Source organism: Phycodurus eques, chromosome 1, assembly GCF_024500275.1.
Source record: "Phycodurus eques isolate BA_2022a chromosome 1, UOR_Pequ_1.1, whole genome shotgun sequence".
In the NCBI taxonomy this organism is placed as follows: Eukaryota; Metazoa; Chordata; class Actinopteri; order Syngnathiformes; family Syngnathidae; genus Phycodurus; species Phycodurus eques.
In genome coordinates, this window is record NC_084525.1 from 31845068 (window position 1) to 31865785 (window position 20718).

Sequence of the window (20718 nt, forward strand, 5' to 3'; positions counted from 1 at the left end):
TGTCCCTCATTAATGTACACACAGCACCCCATATTGACAGCAAAACAAAACAGAATTGTTCAAATGTTTGCAGATTTATTAAAAAAGAAAAACAAATATCACACAGCCACAAGTATTCAGACGCTTTGATGTGACACATATATTTAACTCTGGTGTTGTCCATTTCTCTTGCACATCCTTGAGATGGTTCTACACCGTCATTGGAATCCAGCTGTGTTTGATTATACTGATTGGACATGATTAGGAAAGCCACACACCTGTCTATATAAGACCTTACAGGTCACAGTGCATGTCAGAGTAAATGAGAATCATGAGGTCAAAGGAAGTGCCTGAAGAGCTCAGAGAGAATTGTGGCAAGGCACAGATCTGGCCAAGGTTACAAAAAAAATTCTGCTGCACTGAAGGTTCCTAAGAGCACATTGGCCTCCATAATCCTTAAATGGAAGACGATTGGGACGACCACAACCCTTTCTCGAGCTGGTCGTCCGGCCAAACTGATCAATGGTGGGAGAAGAGCCTTGGTAAGCGAGGTAAAGAAGAACCCAAAGATCAATGCGGCTGAGCTCCAGACTTAAACCCAATTGAGCATTTCTGGAGAGACCTGAAAATGGCTGTCCACCAACGTTCACCATCCAACCTGACAGAACTGGAGAGGATTTGCAAGGAGGAATGGCAGACGATCCCCAAATCCAGGTGTGAAAAACTGCATCATTCCCAAAAAGACTTATGGCTGTATTAGCTCAAAAGGGTGCTTCTACTAAATACTGAGCAAAGGGTCTGAATACTTATGGCTGTGAGATATTTACATTTTTCTTTTTTAGTAAATTGCAAAAATTTCAACAATTCCGTTTTTTTTTTCTGTCAATATGGGGTGCTGTGTTTACATTAATGAGGGGAAAAATGAACAAATTATTTTAGCAAATGGCTGCAATATAACAAAGTGACAAATTTAAGGGGGTCTGAATACTTTCCATACCCACTGTGTGAGTCTGTGTGTGTCTGTATGTATGTATGTATGAATGACCGTCTGCCTCACAGTTCTGAGGACCGGGGTTCAATCCCGGCCCCGCCTGTGTGGAGTTTGCATGTTCTCCCCCTGCCTGCATGGGTTTTCTCCGGGCACTCCGGTTTCCTCCCACATCCCAAAAACATGCATTAATTGAAGACTCTAAATTGCCCGTAGGTGTGAATGTGAGTGCGAATGGTTGTTTGTTTATATGTGCCCTGCGATTGGCTGGCCACCAGTTCAGGGTGTACCCCGCCTCCTGCCCGATGATAGCTGGGATAGGCTCCAGCACGCCCGCGACCCTAGTGAGGAGAAGCGGCTCAGAAAATGGATGGATATATATAAATAATTTGGACAGTAAAAACAGTAGCACTGGAATTCTAACTTTGCTAGTCTCACTCGTTTACAAAATATTGAAATAGTACAAATTTTAAATAACCAAAGAAATATTGACGTAAGAACCAATTTAAAAACAATGACCATTTTAAAAAAGGACAGTGTATTTGACTTTGGCAGTAGTAATAGTTTAGCCAGTGCAGAAAATATCCATATAATGTGTAAAGTATTCGAGTCTACTATTCAAGTATTGCGGGTTATATATATATATTGTACAAATATTCAAGTGAGCAGGATAACGGGAAAAAAAAAAAATTGCACGTGGTTCACAGATTGTGATGTCATTTGTTCAGAGGTCTGATGGCATCGTGTAGTGTTCTATTTTTTTTTAACATACATTTTACCCTTCTTCCCTTGAGAGAGGCACATTTCTCAATGACTAGGGTTAAAGTCAGGTTTTTTTTTTTTTTTTTTTTTTTTGGACAAGATTCTTCTCAAGAGCATGGCCAGTGTATTGAAACGATCCTGTGACATTGTGTTCATGAGGAAGGTCTTGATTTTTTTCAGTATTGAGAAACACCTCTCAGATTCAGCTGTGGTCATCAAAGTAGTGATGACGATCTTTAGCAGGGCCATTGTTTCTGAGATGATGTCTTTAAGATTGTTCTCCTTTAAAAGCTGGTCCAGAGCCACAACACCACTATAGTTCCTGGACTCATCATTACTGTATATTAGAGCCAGTTCAGTTTTCAGCCTGTTCTTGTTCAGCAATGGGTAAGCCTCAATGGTACTGTTCAGTGCTGCTCCAAGAAACTGGCTGATGTACTCCTGCAATCTAGCTGTCCATAGCAGAGTATCACTTGCATGGGTCACGATTGTGTCACAAACCTAAAAAATGAATACAAAAACAGCAACATAAATAGCAATTCAGTTACGGATGTGTTCATTATAGCGTATGAAAACAGGTTAACATACATACTATGCATATCAAATATATATATGTATGCTGGATGTATCACTGTCAATATAATTCCCTCTTGCACTAATTGTATAAATACTGCTGTAATATAATTAAAATATATTTATTAAGGCGTCAGAACACGTGCCACCCTAGTGAGGATAAGCAGGACAGAAAATGGAAGGATGGCTATATCTATTACTTACCCAAGACCAACTAGCAACACAAATGTTTAGATTCGATTAAATTTAAGGTTCCTTAAAAGTAAAAAAAAAAAATCTGGTATTTGTGTACATTTATAAAAAGAAAGTAAACATTCAAACATAATAGGTACATAAGTATTCTCACCCTTTGCTATGACACTCCAACTTAACCTCAGGTGCATCTGATTTCCAGTGATGATCCTTGAGATGCTTCTACAACTTGAATGGAATCAGCTGTGGTAAATTCAGTTGATTGAACATCATTAGGAATGGCACACACCTGTCTATATCAGGTCTCATAGTTGGCAGTACATTTCAGAGCAGAAACCAAGCAATGAAGTTTAAGGAATTGTCTGCAGACCTCCGAGACTGGATTGTGTAAAGGCACAAATCTGGGGAAGGTTACAAAATAATTTCAGCAGCATTGAAGGTCCCCAAAGCATTGTGGTCTTGATTATGCTGAAATGGAAGAACTTTGGAACCACCGGGACCCTTCCTAGATCTGGCCGTCCAACCAACCTGAGCAACCGGGGAAGAAGGGCCTTGGTCAGAGATGTGAACAAGAACCCTTTGGTCACTAAGGCGGAGCTCCAGTGTTCCCTTGCGGAGATAGAACCATCCAGAAGGTCAACCATTGCTAACGAAATCAACCAATCAGGCCTTTATGATAGAGTGGCCAGACAGAAACCACTTCTCACTAAAAGGCACAGCCAGAGCCCGGACTTCAATCCACTCGAACATCTCTGGAAACACCTAAAAATGTCTGTCCACGGACGCTGCCCATCCAACCTGCCTGACCTTGAGAAGAATGGGAGAAAATGCCCCAAAACAGGTGTGCTAAGCTCGTCGAGAGATACCCAAGAAGACTTGAGGCTGTGATTGCTGCCAAAGGTGCTTCAGCAAAATATTAAGCCAAGGGTGTGAATACTTATGTACCTATTATGTTTACATTTTCAAGAAATTTGCACAATTGTCTGAAAATATGTTTTTACTTTGTCATTATGGGATATTTTATGTCGATTTTTTTTTTTTTTTTTTTTAAAGAAAACTATACTCAAATCAGCTTTAGAATAAGTCTGTAACAGCAAAATGTGGAAAAAGTGAAAGGGTGTGAATACTTTCCGGTGGCACTGTTATCTATCATTAAAGAGCATTGTTCCCCACTTTGTTGCAATATAGCACTACAATGATTAAATGCATCGTAAAGACTTTCACTACACATTTACATTCTATCTCACCTCTGTAGCTATCCTCTGAAGATCACCTGGGCCCAGTGTGCAACATTTCTTGGCCTGCTAAGATACACCGCCACTGTGTTCTCCACAGACAGTAGGGAGGAAATCTCTGAACAGAAACAGAAGAAAATAATTTAGCTTTAGTTTCCAGGTTTAAAAAATAAAATAAAGTCATCCAGCCATCACAGGGATTAACACGCCAATAATATTAAACAGCACAACATAAACATGTATTTACCTGATCTTTTGTATATTGTCTGAACTGCTGTGTAATTCCCTGAACAACGACAGAGTCGATGGTCCGCTTCTGTAGCTGGCTGCAGAGAATGTCCACATGAGGCATGATGAAACGGAACAGTTTCAAGAAGAACCCGTGGCACTTTGGAGAGGGATGAACTAAATAAAGAAACTCTCTTGGACATGATGGCTTTGTCAATCACCAGCTGACATGGAAATGTCCAGTGTTTCAACAGCCTGAATGGCAACAAAATCTGCATTTCTTATTTCTTCAGTGATGCACTCTCTCAAATCTGACAGCATGCAGTCATTCTCTACAGTCGTCAATGTTCCCTTAAACACAATGGCAGCCTGCAGGTGCTCACGCAGAATTGTATCCAGTGATGCCATAAAATCCACCAATCCTTCAAAAATAGGATTTTCCAAGCCCTCGCAGTCATGGCCATGCAGTGCAACCTTAAATGCAATACAGAACACTTGTTGTTTTAGATAGGATGTGCCTGTTTTTGTAAACCTACTTATAGGGGTTACGAATGCCTAATCTTTGGTCTTTGTCAAGATGGCAAGCAATGTTTATTTTCCAAAACATGACAAGATGCAGTGACTTTTCCTATTTTTTTGCCTTTTCAGCAGTGTTTTCAATGCAGCATACCTCTTGTTGTCCATGCGTAATCACATCCTGATTTTGGAAAAGCAAGCAGGGGAAACAAAACAGAGCATTTGTCTTGCTGCATGCCCTTAGCCCAGCCCAGTCGCTCAACCAGCTCAGAGATAAATACCTCGTGTATTCACTCCCTCAAGTCTTTTGACTTCTGCTTGATTTTAATGCTCAGGTAGTTGCTCTTTAACATTGAGCTTCTGCTTGTATGTTATTCTCTCAAAAGGTCCTGCTTTAAGAGACTTCATTGAGTTACTTAAGGTCTCTGCCACCATTTCTCCAAACGTACACATGCACGCAGCTCTACACGGCTCCACCAGGATCAAAGGGGCACGGGACCGGAAGTGACGTTGAGTGACACGAACGGTAAATGGAATTTCTTTTTTAACCCATTAAACGTTAAACAGGTGCTGTAATGTGACGTTCCCCCTCGGCAATCTCTTGCATTGTACTAGGACCCAATGCTCATGTTAAACCTTTAATGCTTTTAATGATTCCCTCAGGTAGCTTCTTCCCTCTTGCAATCAACTTTTTAAACAGCTTACCTACCATTCCATTCCAACATGCTGCCAATTTTTTTTGTCTAGAGTTTGTTGTCACATTTCTGTCGGGCCAATTATACATTACTCGTGCACTCACTGTAGTTGCCTCGCCACGCTGCACTATTTGCATATCTGTTGTTGACCAATACTGGCCACTCATGCCAGAGTAGCATCTGCACCACTTGCACACTGACCGAGGAGTATGTGCAACATTTGCACAATCAACATTGTCCCAGATTATGGCGCTACTAGTCACTTTAAACTGCATACATTCCTTGAAGTCTCGGCGCCCTTTGCACAATAATCATTGCACCGGACTATTGCTATATTAGTCAAACTGCTCTAAGTGCTAGAGGACTCTGCATCTTTTTGCACAATTGTCAAAAAAAAAAAAAAAAGTAATTGTACCGGCATTACCAGATAACTAGCAACCCTTTATTGCTCAGTGACTGTTTTTCTCAATGTCTTTATGTCTCAAAAGTGTTCTGTCAATTGACTGTCTGTTGTCGTACTAGAGCGGCTCCAACTACCGGAGACAAATTCCTTGTGTGTTTTTTGGACATACTTGGCAAATAAGATGATTCTAATGAGCGTTAACTGAAAAACGTCTGAGCATCCCGAGACTTGAAATATCATCGAACGAGAGAGCAGCAATAAATATTTTTTTACTGTTCTTTAACTGTATACAATTTATCCTGCTCAGATAAAATTACATATAATTTGATATTTTTATTATATTCAACAGCAGGGTTAAATAGCTGCTGACTTGAGGCGAGGGTACACACTGAACGGGTCGCCAACCAATAACTGGGCACGTATAGACAATAATAAGTCACACTCACATCCCCGTACGACGACAATTTAGTGTTCAATTGACCTAACATACATGTTTTTGGAATGTGAAGCCAAGTTACCGAGAGAAAACCCACGCAACCATGGGGAGAACATGCAAAATCCACATAGAAAGGCCAACCAACCATACAGATTTGAACCTCAGACTTCAGAGGACTAACCACTAGGACACCGTGCTGCTGTGACTTAATTACCATTCATCGATGCATTTATGAAAAGAAAATTAGTTACTATGTAGTTTAACATGTTTTTTTTCCCCCCAAATCCTAAGAATCTATAAATATTAGTAGTAGTCAGTGTGTCGCACTTGATGAAATGTTTTGACACCCACAATAATATTTAAAACGTCAAAGTTGCGTAAAGGAAAAAACTAGCGTCAAAATGCAGTACACCACACAGGTGGTCTTACGGCTTACCGAATGACGTGATTGGTGGAAAACAAGGGAAGCGCGAGATGTCACAGGCCGTGCCAACTGTGAATTTGAAAATGTACCGCGGGCTGCTAAAATAAAACAAAAAGAGTGGGGTGCAAATGGCACGCCGGCCATAGTTTGAACACCCCTGTTACTAGCGTACAGTATAGACATTTTCACCCTATCGTGCATACAGTAAGTTTACTTTTGCGTGGCAATGGCACGAGTAAACAAACCTTACCTGTCATTTGACCAAGGCAGAGCGATTGAGAAAACAGTCTTGACTGATGATTTTAGCCTTTTTCTCTATTGCTCTACCTTGAATGTGTCAAGTGTCAGTGGAAAAGAAGATGTTACGTGAGCCTAGCTGCCTGGAAGAGAGACTGAACACTGGCAGTAATTTACAATTGAACAGGTAAGTAGATTCAAAAACTGATGTTGTGGAAAGCCAGACATAGTCAATGAACACACCAATTCATTGACTTTCCTGTTGCTCGGATTAATGGCATAGACATGCTCTTTTGAACCTGACGTAAACTAGTAGGCTAGCCATTACGTTTTTGCTAAATTATCATTATTTCTCATGTATAATGTGCATTTTCTTACCCCAAAAATGGTCAAATGTCAATAGTGTGCATTATACATAGGTGTAGGAGAAAATGAAAAAGACTCACATTTTATAAATGTATGCTGCCATCTAGAGGTTATGAAAAAGGTGTAGACTACACTTTCATTACAATATGACAGGGGTACATATGACTGCATATGTACAATTTTGCTCATAAATTTACATACCCAGGCAAAATTTGTGAAATATTGTTTAGTTTTTTTAAAATACGACTGACTGAACAACAACCATCATTAATTTCTTTATGGTTATGTTTTGTTTAATGATAATGCTTTTCTAAAATGTTTGGTAGTTTAATTTTAATCCCATTATAATAAAATTAAATGTCTTTCGCCTTGTCCTTCATGCTTTCTTAAAATAATTGTACACATCTTACAAATTCTGCCTGGTTAATTAAACATATGAGCACAACTGTGTGGTTTCTCATTTACAAAATAAAAGTAGGGCTGTGAATTTCAAAATTAGAGCAAGTAAATAAAAAATAAGGTATTGTGTGTTCAAATAAAGTGCTTAACTTCAGAATAATTCTTTGAAAAAAAACTAACAAACTACAGATAATACTTCATGTTTGGGTCATATGGGTAAAAGCAAAATCATGCATTGTACAAATGCATTATACATAGGGAGGAGGGTTTTCCAGAATTTTTAGGTCAACTTTGGGGGTGCGCATTATACATGGGTGCGCATTATACACGAGAAATTACGGTACTCAAGACAACCCGACCAACCAAATTGGAAAGACCTGTGAGAAAATGTCTCATTCCCAGACTGGTCCTTTAAAAGTGGCTAATATGCCGCCAAGCTGATGAATGGGCTTGAGTAGTCCACCAAATATCTGATTGATTAATCGAGTATTCTGACAAAAAATGATTTTGCGTTTCTAAACAGCACCAAAAAAATGCATTACGGAAAAGACAGGCCTGTTAAATAGACTAATCAATTTGGTTTAATCCTGAAAAAAACCTACCGGTATTTATTCCAGTTCTTGGCTCCAAAACAGCCTATTAGTTGCAACTTGCCCTTTTGCGCATTTCCTGCATGAATGAACAAAAAAAAGTGTACAAAAATAACAATAGAGACAAGTATACAAATTAAATTCCATGCCATTTGGGCTTAGTAGCTGTAATCACAAAACCAACTTCCAAAGGTACCTAGATGAGGTAGTTAGGGGCTGTGAGCATGTGTATGTTTGTGTGAGAGCGAGACAAGAGTGTGTTTTTTCTTGATGCATTTCTGTGCAACTGCAAGCTTTTACAAGAGCATACGATTACAATGGAGAAAAGTCAACATATCAAGATGCTCAGAACTAAGACTGGCCTTGCGCTTTGAGACAATGTTCCCAGTAGCAGAGAACAAACGCTCTGATGGTGTCATTGTTGCTGGGATACCCAAAAAAGACTTTGCCAGCTTTGCCAGGGTCGGATATCGTGCTGCATTTGTTTTCCACCACGGCAATGGATTCTCCTTCTTGGAGAGAGGATGTTCTCCAAAATACAGAAAGACTTCCTTCTGCACCGCTTGACTTAGCTGCTCATCCTCACCCTCCTCATCACTGGTGTTGGAGTCTGATGACGAATCCAGTATACTGTTGACGAATGAGCCATCTTTTTTGGGAGCTGAATGGCCTTCTAATGTGGTGGTGGCTTCATTTCCGCTTTCATTTAACCACCTTTCTTCCTTTTTAACAGCTAGTGCCATGGATTGAATTGTACTTTGGACCTTAAACACATCTTCAGCAGGCAAGAACTTCAGTTTTCTAAACCTTGGGTCCAAGGCAGCAGCCAGGACGACAGTGTTCGGAGCTTCAGGTTGAAATAAAAACAGTTCTTGCCAACTCTCTGTGATCTGTTCTGCCACTTGAGCCTGGAATGCAGTTACTGAGGCAGTTTCAAATGTTGAACTCAGTGTGACTTTCTTTAGGTTGTGGACTAGCTGTGGAAGAGCAGAGAGAGTAACGTATTGTTCCCCATGCAGAAACTCTGTTACTCTTTCAAATGGCCCAAGGACCCGAGTCAGCTCCTCACTGAGGTTCCAATGCTCTGGCTTTAGATCCGGGTGGTGGTGTTCGGCACTTGAATTGACTGCAGGATCAGAAAGCGCTGCAGTCACGGGCCATCTTTGTCCAAGGAGCCTGGACAACATGCGATACGTGCTGTTCCACCTCGTACTTGCATCCCGAATCAACATTATTGTTGGCATTCCCATTTGTTGCTGCTTCTCTCTAAGTTTGGTACAGGCCAGTTCACTCTTCTTGATGTGTTCAACCAGGGTTCTCGCAGAAGCCACACAATTGGCAATGGTTTTACAGTTTGTAAGTGTGCTCTGTACAACTAAATTCAGTGTGTGCCCGGAGCACCTCACAGAAGCCCAGCCATGCCTTTCCTTCAAAATGACTGCTGCTGCCACCACATCGGCCCCATTATTATGGATAACTGCCTTCACCTTAGGGAATGGAATATGAAATTTGTCAGTTGTCTCCTCCAGCCAATCTGCAATATTGGCAGCTGTGTGACTCTCTTTGAGGGGCATTGCTGTTAGAGAGAAGGACTTCATCTCCCAATCTTCCCCCAGGAAGTGACAGGCCACCCTGAGATAACCCTCTGTGGCATCACTAGTCCAGATGTCAATGGTCAATGCAACACACTCCATGTCCTGAAGGACAGTTTTCAATTTCTCTGTTATTTGTTGGTGCTTCATCTCCATTAGACTTGTGAAATGAAGTCTTGATGGCATGCTGTAGTTCGGGTTGAAAGCTGAAATCATCTTTTTAAATCCCTTGTCCTCCACCATGGACAATGGGTGCATATCAGTGACCAGCATTTTCAAAATGCTCTCTGTTAGCAAGTCAGCTTCTTCAACAGTGCATGATGGAGTTGGGCGAACAACGCCGTCTATGGGCCGCTGTGATGTGCTGGGGGAAAAATTGTATTTTATTAATATGCATAACAGATGTCATTTGCCCTCCGGGGACAAAATAAGAAATAAGGTTGAAGTTGATTAGTCAACTAGCCCTATACTCACTTCAAAGTAAACATCATAATATAGAATTGGGCATTTTCAGCATTAAACATCACTACCAAATAATCTATTAACGCATTCACTGCCGTGGACGTTTATATTTGTCCAGTTGAATCCAACCATTCACGACCAAGGAGGAATATACTGTATTCGTCAATAGGAGACTTGAGTGTGACGCCACCTATTGGTGCCATGTGCAACGGCCGCCATGTCTGAGGGGATGCCTTTGTAAACAAACAATAGATTTTGTGTGGTTGACTGATTTTCAATGCATAGAAATAACTGAGGCTAATAGTCAGTAGTTGTTACTATTGTGCCAAAAACAATGGTGAACAATTGGGCTCTTTATGGCTGCTCTAGGCGGCACTGTGGACGACTGGTTAGAGCGTCAGCCTCACAGTTCTGAGGACCCGGGTTCAATCCCCGGCCCCGCCTGTGTGGAGTTTGCATGTTCTCCCTGTGCCTGCGTGGGTTTTCTCCGGGCACTTCGGTTTCCTCCCACATCCCAAAAACATGCATTAATTGGAGACTCTAAATTGCCCGTAGGCATGACTGTGAGTGCGAATGGTTGTTTGTTTCTATGTGCCCTGCAATTGTCTGGCAACCAGTTCAGGGTGTACCCCGCCTCCTGCCCGATGACAGCTGGGATAGGCTCCAGCACGCCCGTGACCCTAGTGAGGAGAAGCGGCTCAGAAATTGGATGGATGGATGGATGGCTGCTCTAATCGGTCGAACAGAGACAAGAAATGTAAACTGTAGTAAAAGGCAAAGGTTATTTTGAGAGGTGATGGATGAACATGTCAACTAGTTTGGAATGCTACTGACCATGAACCAGCCGACTCAGGTCAGCATGTGGGATTTCTGGTCCACGGGAACCATAGTAGTGGTGGACATGGATGCCCGTCTCCTTGCACCAGCAACACCGGACACACTTGCCAGTTCCTCAGCTTGCTGAGGGGCGACTCGCTGCACCTGGTTTCCCGCAGGAGCCGGAGCAACTCCTTCATTCTTTTGCCCCGTCGTGGCCGCGTAATGTGACGCAGCACACGCGTTTTACTTTGGAAGATTGTTTTCGGCTTCCTCCATTCCAGAGCTTTTTCAATAATATTGTGCAGGCGTAAAGAACTGATTAAGGCGATTGACCGTGAATGTCAACAACAACCAAAGCCCCATGTACTTACTATCCCCTGCTTTCAGTAAAGTTTTCCTTTGACTAACTTGAGTTTTTTTCCAGATAGTGTGTCGTTACAACAGTTTCTATGGTGTAAATATAACCTTTAGATCAAACATGAAGCTTATTATTGAGACGTGACATAATCAGAATGCGTATATGACTTAGAATGATAATGCTGTTGGCCTAGAAGCTTGCCTCAAGGTCCCCTCAGCAATGACGACCGGAAACGTTAATCAAGCAATATGTGATATTTTCAAAAGGGATCTGCTTTGAAAACAGCTGGCAGTGACTCAGTTAACAATGTCTGGAGTAGGCATACAGTATGGTGTGGTGATAACCTAAGAGTAAGAAAGGTGTGTGTGTACTTGTGTGTGTGTGTGTGTATACACAGAAACGAGATTATTTTTTTTGTTAATATAATCAGCCAGAACTGCGAGGAATGGAAAGTTATCAATGTCCTTTCACCATCGTTCCTGTCATGTGTTGCGTGTTTTTGTTTGCTCATTAAAGACAAAAGTCCTGTTTTTGTTTTTATTCCTCATTTAAATAAATATTCCATTCATCCATTTTCTGAGCCGCTTCTCCTCACTCGGGTCGCATGCTGGAGCCTATCCCAGCTATCATCGGGCAGGAGGCGGGGTACACCCTGAACTGGTTGCCAGCCAATCGCAGGGCACATACAAACAAACAACCATTCGCACTCACATTCACACCTACGAGCAATTTAGAGAGTTTTTCAATTAACCTACCATGCATGTTTTTGGGATGTGGGAGGAAACCGGAGTGCCCGGAGAAAACCCACGCAGGCACGGGGAGAACATGCAAACTCCACACAGACGGGGCCGGGTATTGAACCCCGGTCCTTAGAACTGTGAGGCTGACCCTCTGACCAGTCGTCCACCGTGCCGCCTAAATAAATACAAAGAATAATAATTTAAAAAAAAAAAGTTTTTCCTCATGTGTTTTAGATTGTAGGGTTTAAGCTGGTGCTGGCTACTTGTGTGGACTGAATGGGTGGCAACATGGGGGAAATGAAATGCCAGTATTTTGAGGGTAATAGCCCATCAACAAAATATTGGAAAAAAACAACTACGGACTAGTTTGTTTTTGAATCACTGAACTTAGCTCAAAATGTTTAATTATGACGATGAACTGAACGAGTTCACTTTTGGAACGATCAACTGAACTTTGAATTAGTTTGCGTAGAAAATGAAGTTTCCCAACACTGATCCTCTATTATTTCAAATTGCAATATATATCGCAGGTTAAAAAAAATAGCAATGTCATTTTTTTCCCCAATGTCATGCAGCCCCAATTCTGACGATAACGGGGTTCTCAGTTTGATCATCAAAATGAGAAACTCAGAAGCCTAGAGTGGACAACGCCTTTGAAAAACATCAACTAGTAAGAAACATCCGGGCATCTTTCTACCAAAGAGTCAAGGCTTCGCTCTCACATTTCCTAATGATTTCTGGGCAGAAAATAATAGCAAATTTCCGACATAAAATATGGCATAAAATCCTTAATCTTTTTCCGATCCTTACAAACTAGGGCTCATTTTTATTCCACTCATGTAAAATTCCTCTATCCAATGACAGTCTATTTTAGTGTAGTTATTTAGAAAATTTTAGTAACATACCTGTAATTAGTTTACAACTTTACGTATGTTAACATGACATCTAGTCACAACGACATCAGGCGACAGCCGCTTACAAACAACATACGTTCGACCTATCGGTAGTAAGCTACAATGAATGAGCTAACGTAGATTTTTTTCGTTACCTTGTGTCAGAGGCAATGCTTGTTGAGCTAACGCTAACGGGATGCTTTCGGATCAGATGTTGCATCATCACAGTCGTGCTGTTGTGGTACGCAAGGTCTACGTTGCAGTAGACACATTGCACTTTTCTATCTTCTTTTTTAAGTATGAAATGATCCCAAACCTTGGACATTCGCTGCCTTTTACGAACTGTTTCCTCCTGAGACTCCGCCATCTTGTCGCCTTACCTCAACACGCCGGAGTGGTGTGTGCGTCCACAATAACAGTCCGTGTGGAAAAATTATCCCTGAGCGAATAGAGGCCCCGTAATTTAACGCGGGTAAGAGGAATTAAACGAAGCCTCGAGGGAGAGATTTTTCTTCGACCTTTCTTTTAATCGAATTATTTGAGTTACCCAAGTGACCATTTTAGTCAGCCCGACTTGCGATCTTTTCTGTTCAACCATTTACAACATCAACTTCATATTTCCTCCTCACTCACTGGATCAATTTTGACTTTTTGGGAGGATGTAAAAAATAAAATTAAAAAACTCCAAATTTTGGGTACATCTGGCAATGCAGCCCCAAACACCTTTTTGCCATTGTTTTAGTTTAGGTCAGCGGTACTCAAGTACTATTTTTAAAATATAAATCATTCTGCCACTCGGAAGAATCACGGCCCAACGTACGTCATCAGTTACTGCCGTCCCATTGTTGATTTGTTTTGTCTATGGCCCAAAATTACTTTTTCATGCAATTATTTATTATAATTTTGATTTTACTAAAGCATTAAGTACAAATTTGCGTTCCATCACCACAGTAGGAACAGAACACCCTCATAAACCATAGATCCATGTTCTCTGAACTTTAGGAACAAAATGTATTTGGGCAAGGACTCTCTTACCCCTCTGGTGCATAGCGGTGTGGTGCTATGTACCAGAGGCATTCCCAGGCCAGGCAGGAGACATAGTCCCTTCAGTGTGTCCGAAATCATCCCCAGGGGTACTGTAGTCAATTAGTGACAACTGAATTGCTTCACAGGTGGGGGAAATTCATGAACTCAACTTGAAATGCAGTCAGGTTTATGCAGAACAAATGTTAGTATTTGGACCACCTGTGATGTGTGAAGCATTTCACATGAACTGTATTTTAATCATTTTGCCTCATTTTCCACTAGTGATTTGCTCACCTAAAACATCTTCCTGAAATCAGGTCAATCCAGCTGTGATGCAAGGCTATGTGTTCAGACATTGGCCTACAAGCACCAAAATAGTGCATTGTGGGCTACAGTTCACAAACAGGTGATGAAGTGAGGCAGTAAACTGCCACATGCAAAATGTAGATTCAAAATAAGCAGAGAGAATACGAAGAAAAAGATTTATTCACAAATTCCAAACATCAGACATTTTACACAATTCAAAGAGAGTCGTGTTGCTTCAGTTTACCCATATTAAAAAAAAAAATTAAAAAAAAATAATCCACCGACATGCCCCCTTCAGCTAGTCTCATACTCTCTCCAAGGCCTCCAACATGATGATGCTGTTACCTCGGATGACCTGAGACGTAAAATTTAAAAGTTATACACTTGAGCAAGACGAGAGACAAGCAAGTAAGACCAACCCTGTTGTGAGGAGATATTTTCATCATGGCAGCAAATTATTGCCTGTAAAAACAGGTCAGTCTTTAGTTGTTGCAGTTTTGGTCAAGTCAGCGAAGGCCCGATTATCAGATTTCTCTGAAACGTTACCGTTAACAACTTTCCTCTGGAACGGGGTGTGTTACACGGCATTTTAACACTCTGATCTTCTTTGAAAATGTTTGGGCCAAAAATCATAACTGTTAAACCTGTTCAATATTCATGATTCACAAATCCTTATGTGTGTTCTCAATACCGACTTCTGCCAAGCCACGGACTCCATGATTATGACATGAAATGGAGCTGCTCGTGTGACACAATCTCATTTACTCCGGGGACATTCCAAGCTGCAGTCTTGTATGCGTTACTGGACATAATCTGGCGACAAAGCCGCGGTGGAGGCGATGATTAATGATTTATAGGAGCGGATCTGCACCGTGTTTAGCCACCCTAATGAGCGAGCCACAGCCGCAGGTATGCCCGAGCTGCCCGCACAATGTTGTCACAAGACATGAGACGGTTCTAAAAAAATAAACTACTGTATTTTCACGACCATAAGGCACACTTAAAAGTCTTAAATTATTTTTGTCCAAAATGGAAGGGGCGCCTTATAATACTTATAATGCCTTGTGTGTGCACAGAGTTCCAAAATCTGTAAATGTTGTAGTGTGACTTTAATGAGTGCTCCGCTTGATTGACTGGGAGCATTTCCTGCTAACACGCTGCTTATATCGAGGAAGGTGGACTGAGGACAGCATGCGGACGTAAAGGGAGAAGGGTGTGCGTGACAGAGGACGCTAAAGGCACGCCCCAGTAGGTATATAGCGCCGGTATGTGCATTGTGCAAAACATCGGTTTGGCTAAGGACCCCCGAAAATGGCACTTACGAAGAGACCCGGTTACGAAGCAGTTTAAACTGCAAGCTATCAGCTACGCGGAGGAACATGGGAATCGAGCAGCTGCGAGAGAATTCAAGATCAACGAATCCATGGTTCGCAAGTGGAGGAAGCAGGAAAACGAGCTTCGCCAAGTCAAGAAGACGAAGCTGAGTTTCCGCGGAAACAAGGCGTGGTGGCCCGAGTTGGAAGACCAACTAGAGCAATGTATTAATGAGCAAAGAACAGCCGGGAGACGCGTCCCTACAGTCACCATTTGACTGAGTGCAATAACTCGGAACTTGGCATCATTCCGGGAGGCTTGACGAAGGAACCCCAGCCGCTGGACATCGGTGTGCAGCGTGGGAGTCATTGATGACAGATGGCGAACACAGCTTTACTAAGACGAGAAGGCAGCGCCGGGTGAGTTACGCCACAATTTGTGAATGGATTGTGGATGCTTGGGCTAACGTGTCTGCTTGCACTGTTGTTCGAGCTTTCCTAAAAGCCGGCATCATTTCTGAGGAGCCGCACTGCAATGAGACTGACTCCGACAATGCCGAGAGGAAACCCGGCGTGTTTGATGGAGAACTTGCCCAGCTGTTCATTTCAGATACAGAAGATGAGGACTTTGATGGATTTGTGGATGAGGATTGATTTAAAAAAAATGAGTACATTGTTAAATAATAAAAATATATAAAAAATAAACTACAACCAGTTTTGCTCCCGCTGCCTTTTTAAAAACATTGTTTTTGCGTGCATGCATGCTACTGTATGTTTTAAGTTAGCGTATGTTTTACCATGCCTGCGCACAATAATACGGTGCGCCTTATGTATGTGTTAAATACAGAAATAGACCCCGTAACTGAGACTGCGCCTTTTAGCGCGGTGCGCCTTATGGTCGTGAAAATATGGTAGCTTTCGGATTCAAACATACAAGACGACAGCGCGGAACGTTTCCGGAGTAAACAAGATTGTGTCAGCGATAATGTCTTAATTCGCTCATCCAATCAATGTCGTGGTTGATTGATCGGCAAATTAAGACATTACAGCCGATCACAAAATCTGCATAAAATGTACATTATCTGACGATCCTATCAACCTAGTTTGACAGTTATCTGTCAAACAGTTTGCAGTGCATGCAGGCGGAAGGACTCACTTCAGGCCCTTTAAAAAAATTAAAAAATAGTGTGCCTCAGGGTTCAGTTTTGGGATCAGTATTGTTCACCATTTATATCAATAATATTGGACACAATGTTCCTAATGCGAACATTCACCCCGATAAAGATAATGCTGTTATTTATTGCTCTGCTTCAACGCAGCATCAGGCTGTGTCATTTACAGGATGCTTGTAACACTATACAAATCCAATTTTGAGATTTGAAAGTTTTTAAACTGAAAAAAAAAAACCAACTTATGATTTCAGTAACTCAAAGACTGAACCACTGGACCTACCTTCTTTAATTACATCTTAGGGGGACGTGATTGATTGTCTCACATTTTATAAATATTTGTTTTTTTAAATTGATGATAGACTGTCATTTAAACTTCACATTCAGCAGCTCGTCAAGAAGCTGAAACTGCGTCTGGGTTTTTATTTCAGAAACAAGTCCCATTTCCATTTCTCCCCTGATTGACTATGGTGATGTACATGCATGGATCTTTACAGTGTCTTCAGTCTTTGACACTGTATATCATGGAGCTTTGAGGATTATTACAAATCTTAAAGCTCTAACACATCATTGTGATCCGTGTTCTCGTGTTGGTTGACCCGTGTTGTCTATTCGAAGACATAATCATGAGCATGTTTTATTTATAAAGCAATTCTTAATCTGCTTCCATTTGACCCTTGTGATTTTATCAGGCAGAGAAATGTTGCCTCTTCCAGTCTTCGCTCTGTTACTTATTCACAAGACCTTTTTTTTGTAGTTTGTTCTGAAAGTATGTCTTGAAATGGGAAAAAGGAGTTTTCGACATGCAGGTCCTGCAGCGTGCAACCTCTTACAGGAAAAATTGGCCCTAAGGGAGCGGGTCTTTTTGACTGTTCTAAAAGTAAATTGAAAGGGTTGGATGCTGATACAACAGGTTGTAAATGCTTTGATGGTTGATCTTTTGAGATTTCACTGGATATGTTGCTTTGCCTTTGTATTATGTTTGTTGAGGAGATGCGGCTCAGAAAACGGATGGATGTTGCTTTCATGACTACTTGTTTGTCTTGGACCAGGACACTCTTGCAAAGGACTTAATCTCAATGAGGCTTTCCTGGTTCAACAATTAAAAAAAAAAAATAAAATCATCTGATAGATGTAAAGTCTACCCATAGGTATTCTATTCTATTTCCTATTACTGCTGTTTTTCATATTTCCCAGCAGTCTGGATGCCCTATGGCACCATTCTACCTCTCACAGGTCACTCTGGGTATGATGACGTTGATCTGGTTTGGGGGAGGAGACTCGCAATTGTCAGTAGAGACAGAACCCCTCGCCCGAGTCATGTGAATTCTCAATCTACAAGGTTTGTCTTTGTAATAAAATAAATAAAACAGCTATCTGAGTACTACAAATGAATATTAGGGGCCATGATACGATGGGTATCTTAACACTGTCTTGATCTTTGAGCAAGCACATGTCAAAAGAGAAGTAACACTGGATGGGTACTGACCACCATGCCGATGCTATGTTGTTGTCCTCCTGGTCCCATTTCCAAAGAGTCATCCACCACCAGGTTCATAAAGGGGTCAAACCCTCGAAGGATGCCCTGTACATGTCTGCCTCCATTTAACTTGACTAAAACACATTCACACACAAATACATTCTTGAACTAACACTTAAGGGCTTTTTTATATCATCATTGTGATCACAAAAAAATGCTACAAAGATACAAATACTCCTGGAAAACCACATATTAGGGCTAGGCGATTAATCAATTTTATCAAAGGCATGGTGCCTATTTATACATTGCAAAAGCAGTAAGTTAACGACATTTTGGAAACTTTTGACCTGAAGTATGTGCTTCCAAGCACTACCCCATGGGTAGTTAAACATTTATGCTCAAGGGCAACATTGGATTTATAAAAAATCTCAAGCTCCAGCCGCTGAAAATATCATACAGGTTTACAGGCTTTAAAAAGTGAGAACTGTAAAGGGCACACATTACAGACATACACCAGCCGAGCCGTGCAGTTTGGCGGTTCATTTTATGATGATAAATTAAGGCTCTACAATTGTGGGCAAAACAATAATCACAATTATTTTGATCAATATTGTAATCATGACTAATAGACTTTGCACCGATCTGATTGGTTTGATCGGTATTGGCCAATAATTAGCATTTTATGCCGATCGGCTTTCATGTCATAATCCGCCGATCCGATCAATGACATCATCGATCGGCTCTGCAAAAGACATTTACTCTGCGTCGCCGTCGAGTATGAATCCAAAAGCTAGTTTATTTTTAGTCTTGTCACGTGTCTTGTGGCGTAGTACTGTAACTATCTGACGGTCAATAAAGTTTTTTTTCCAATCTTGTCAATGGAAAAAACACATTGTTGGTGTGGAACTATATTGCGGCGTCTCAGACAAACCACACACAAGTTATTTGCAGTCTGTGCACAACTGAAGTGCGTCGTGGGGATCATCATCTAGATGCTGCAACATAACAAATTTGACCGGGCACCTGAAGAATGTACACAAGGAGGAGCATGCCCCGTTCAAGCAACGCAGCGTGGAGGGAAAAAAAAAAAAAAAACTAATAATAAAGGAAAGCCAAACCGAAGCAAACTCTGGGCAACACCCGTCCATATAGCTGGGACAGTGAGCAAGTTAGAGTAAGAATTAACAGTATTTGTTAAAGTAATTTAATTGCAATAAAGTAATTTTATTACAGTAAGTTAGCACCCATTATTTCTGTCATGTTGTAATGTTGATTTGACCTAAACTTATGTCAGTGGCCAATCCTTGAATGCCCCTAGAGGTCATTGTTTTAAAGTCTGTTTTAAAGATGTTTTTAAATGCTAGAGAATAATTTTGAAGATACGTACTCAGTATACAGTACAGAAGTATATACAATAAATTAACAATTCATGTAAATAGACACATTGCTCCATGTTGTGATCTGATCGGTTATCGATTTTTTAAACTTGATCGGTCCCAAAAATCCTGATTGTGTCAAGCCTAATGATTATTGATCTTGATTATTCCTCCTTGTTAATACAATAAGGATGCTGTTTGAATGAATGAATCAACATACTCACGCAATAAGTTCAAAAAGGAGTCAGAAGGAGCAGAAGTTATTTTTCCAAATTCTCCACATTTTGTTGGAATTTAAATGACTAATAATTTACACACAAGTTTCAAGCGGAGTTAACTTATTTTCACATCATCGGCAAGTTTAAAAAAAAAAAAAGGCTATTATTTCTGGAGAAGTTGATGCGAGTTAATGCTCCGGGGGGGAAATGATGGGAAAACGTTTTCGAAGCTTGTTTGGTAGCAGGAGAAATAAAGTAAATCCCAGAGAAAGGGGTGAGTTTCAAAACTTGATTTGAACAATGTCATTGTCATTTTAGTTTGCCATTTGCTAAGGGGGGGTTACAATTGGATTTTTTTTTTTTTTTAAATAAATAAATCGCAAATCGTGCCACTTTGAGGCACCCAGCCCTATTATATATTCATGTTACATTTCGGAAGTTTTTTTTTTTTTTTTAATTTGCTCAACTCACACCAAAATAAGGACTGTAATGCGGCAAAATGCCCCCGGTCCACACAACGGGTAACACATTTATAGACTAAAATTGCTTTGCAGGCAAGGCGAATTTAATAAAAAAAAACAACGAGGCGTACTCACGCGAAAGCTTCTTGTCCATGAACCTAAAGGACGAAAGGAAACATTAGCTGATGTTACAGAAGTCAGGAGAATGCATTACCAATGCTCGGCCAACGTAGAGGCGAACACATGTTAGCTTTGTCGGCGCGGTCACTTTGGTCAAATCCGAACGGATACTCACAAGACAAAGAGAGTATAAAAAAATATTTTTGGGTATAAGTTATCTTACTTTTTCAGCTCGGGAGGGTGTGCTTTGCTCATTTTGTTTTTGTTTCTTCACAAGTAGACAAAAGGGAATCGTTGCCTCTTCGTTTCACACCAGCGGAAGGAAACGTGCGCTTGGCAACCGGAATTCAAGAGTCCATGTC

General features: G+C 41.0%; 2 protein-coding genes across 3 annotated transcripts; both read right to left on the minus strand.

Annotated features, from left to right (window-relative positions):
- Positions 1-8153: 8153 nt before the first annotated feature.
- On the minus strand, positions 8154-13268 carry LOC133408741 (E3 SUMO-protein ligase ZBED1-like). Of its 2 annotated transcripts, none has more exons than XM_061687927.1 (2): positions 13043-13268; positions 8154-9979 (listed from the first exon to the last, which is right to left on the minus strand). In XM_061687927.1, the coding sequence occupies exons 1-2, from the start codon at positions 13252-13254 to the stop codon at positions 8320-8322; spliced, it is 1872 nt and encodes a 623-aa protein (XP_061543911.1). In that variant the 5' UTR covers positions 13255-13268; the 3' UTR covers positions 8154-8319. The 2 variants fall into 2 exon arrangements, with proteins under 2 accessions (XP_061543911.1, XP_061543920.1); XM_061687936.1 differs by lacking the exon at positions 13043-13268 and adding an exon at positions 12010-12091.
- A 1113-nt stretch (positions 13269-14381) lies between these two features.
- snrpg (small nuclear ribonucleoprotein polypeptide G) lies at positions 14382-20707 on the minus strand. Its single transcript, XM_061688079.1, has 4 exons — positions 20580-20707; positions 20372-20394; positions 18191-18315; positions 14382-14574 (listed from the first exon to the last, which is right to left on the minus strand). The coding sequence occupies exons 1-4, from the start codon at positions 20609-20611 to the stop codon at positions 14524-14526; spliced, it is 231 nt and encodes a 76-aa protein (XP_061544063.1). The 5' UTR covers positions 20612-20707; the 3' UTR covers positions 14382-14523.
- Between the last annotated feature and the right edge of the window lie 11 nt (positions 20708-20718).

Excerpts from the sequence above, each read along its gene's own strand:
- snrpg (XM_061688079.1), bottom strand. The coding sequence starts at position 20,611 with ATGAGCAAAGCACACCCTCCCGAGCTGAAAAA. Across the intron at positions 20,395-20,579 it reads CACCCTCCCGAGCTGAAAAA|GTTCATGGACAAGAAGCTTT; the intron begins GTAAGATAACTT and ends TTCGTCCTTTAG. Across the intron at positions 18,316-20,371 it reads CATGGACAAGAAGCTTTCGC|TCAAGTTAAATGGAGGCAGA; the intron begins GTGAGTACGCCT and ends AATGTGTTTTAG.
- LOC133408741 (XM_061687927.1), bottom strand. The coding sequence starts at position 13,254 with ATGGCGGAGTCTCAGGAGGAAACAGTTCGTAAAAGGCAGCGAATGTCC. Across the intron at positions 9,980-13,042 it reads AGCATTGCCTCTGACACAAG|CACATCACAGCGGCCCATAG; the intron begins GTAACGAAAAAA and ends TTTTTCCCCCAG.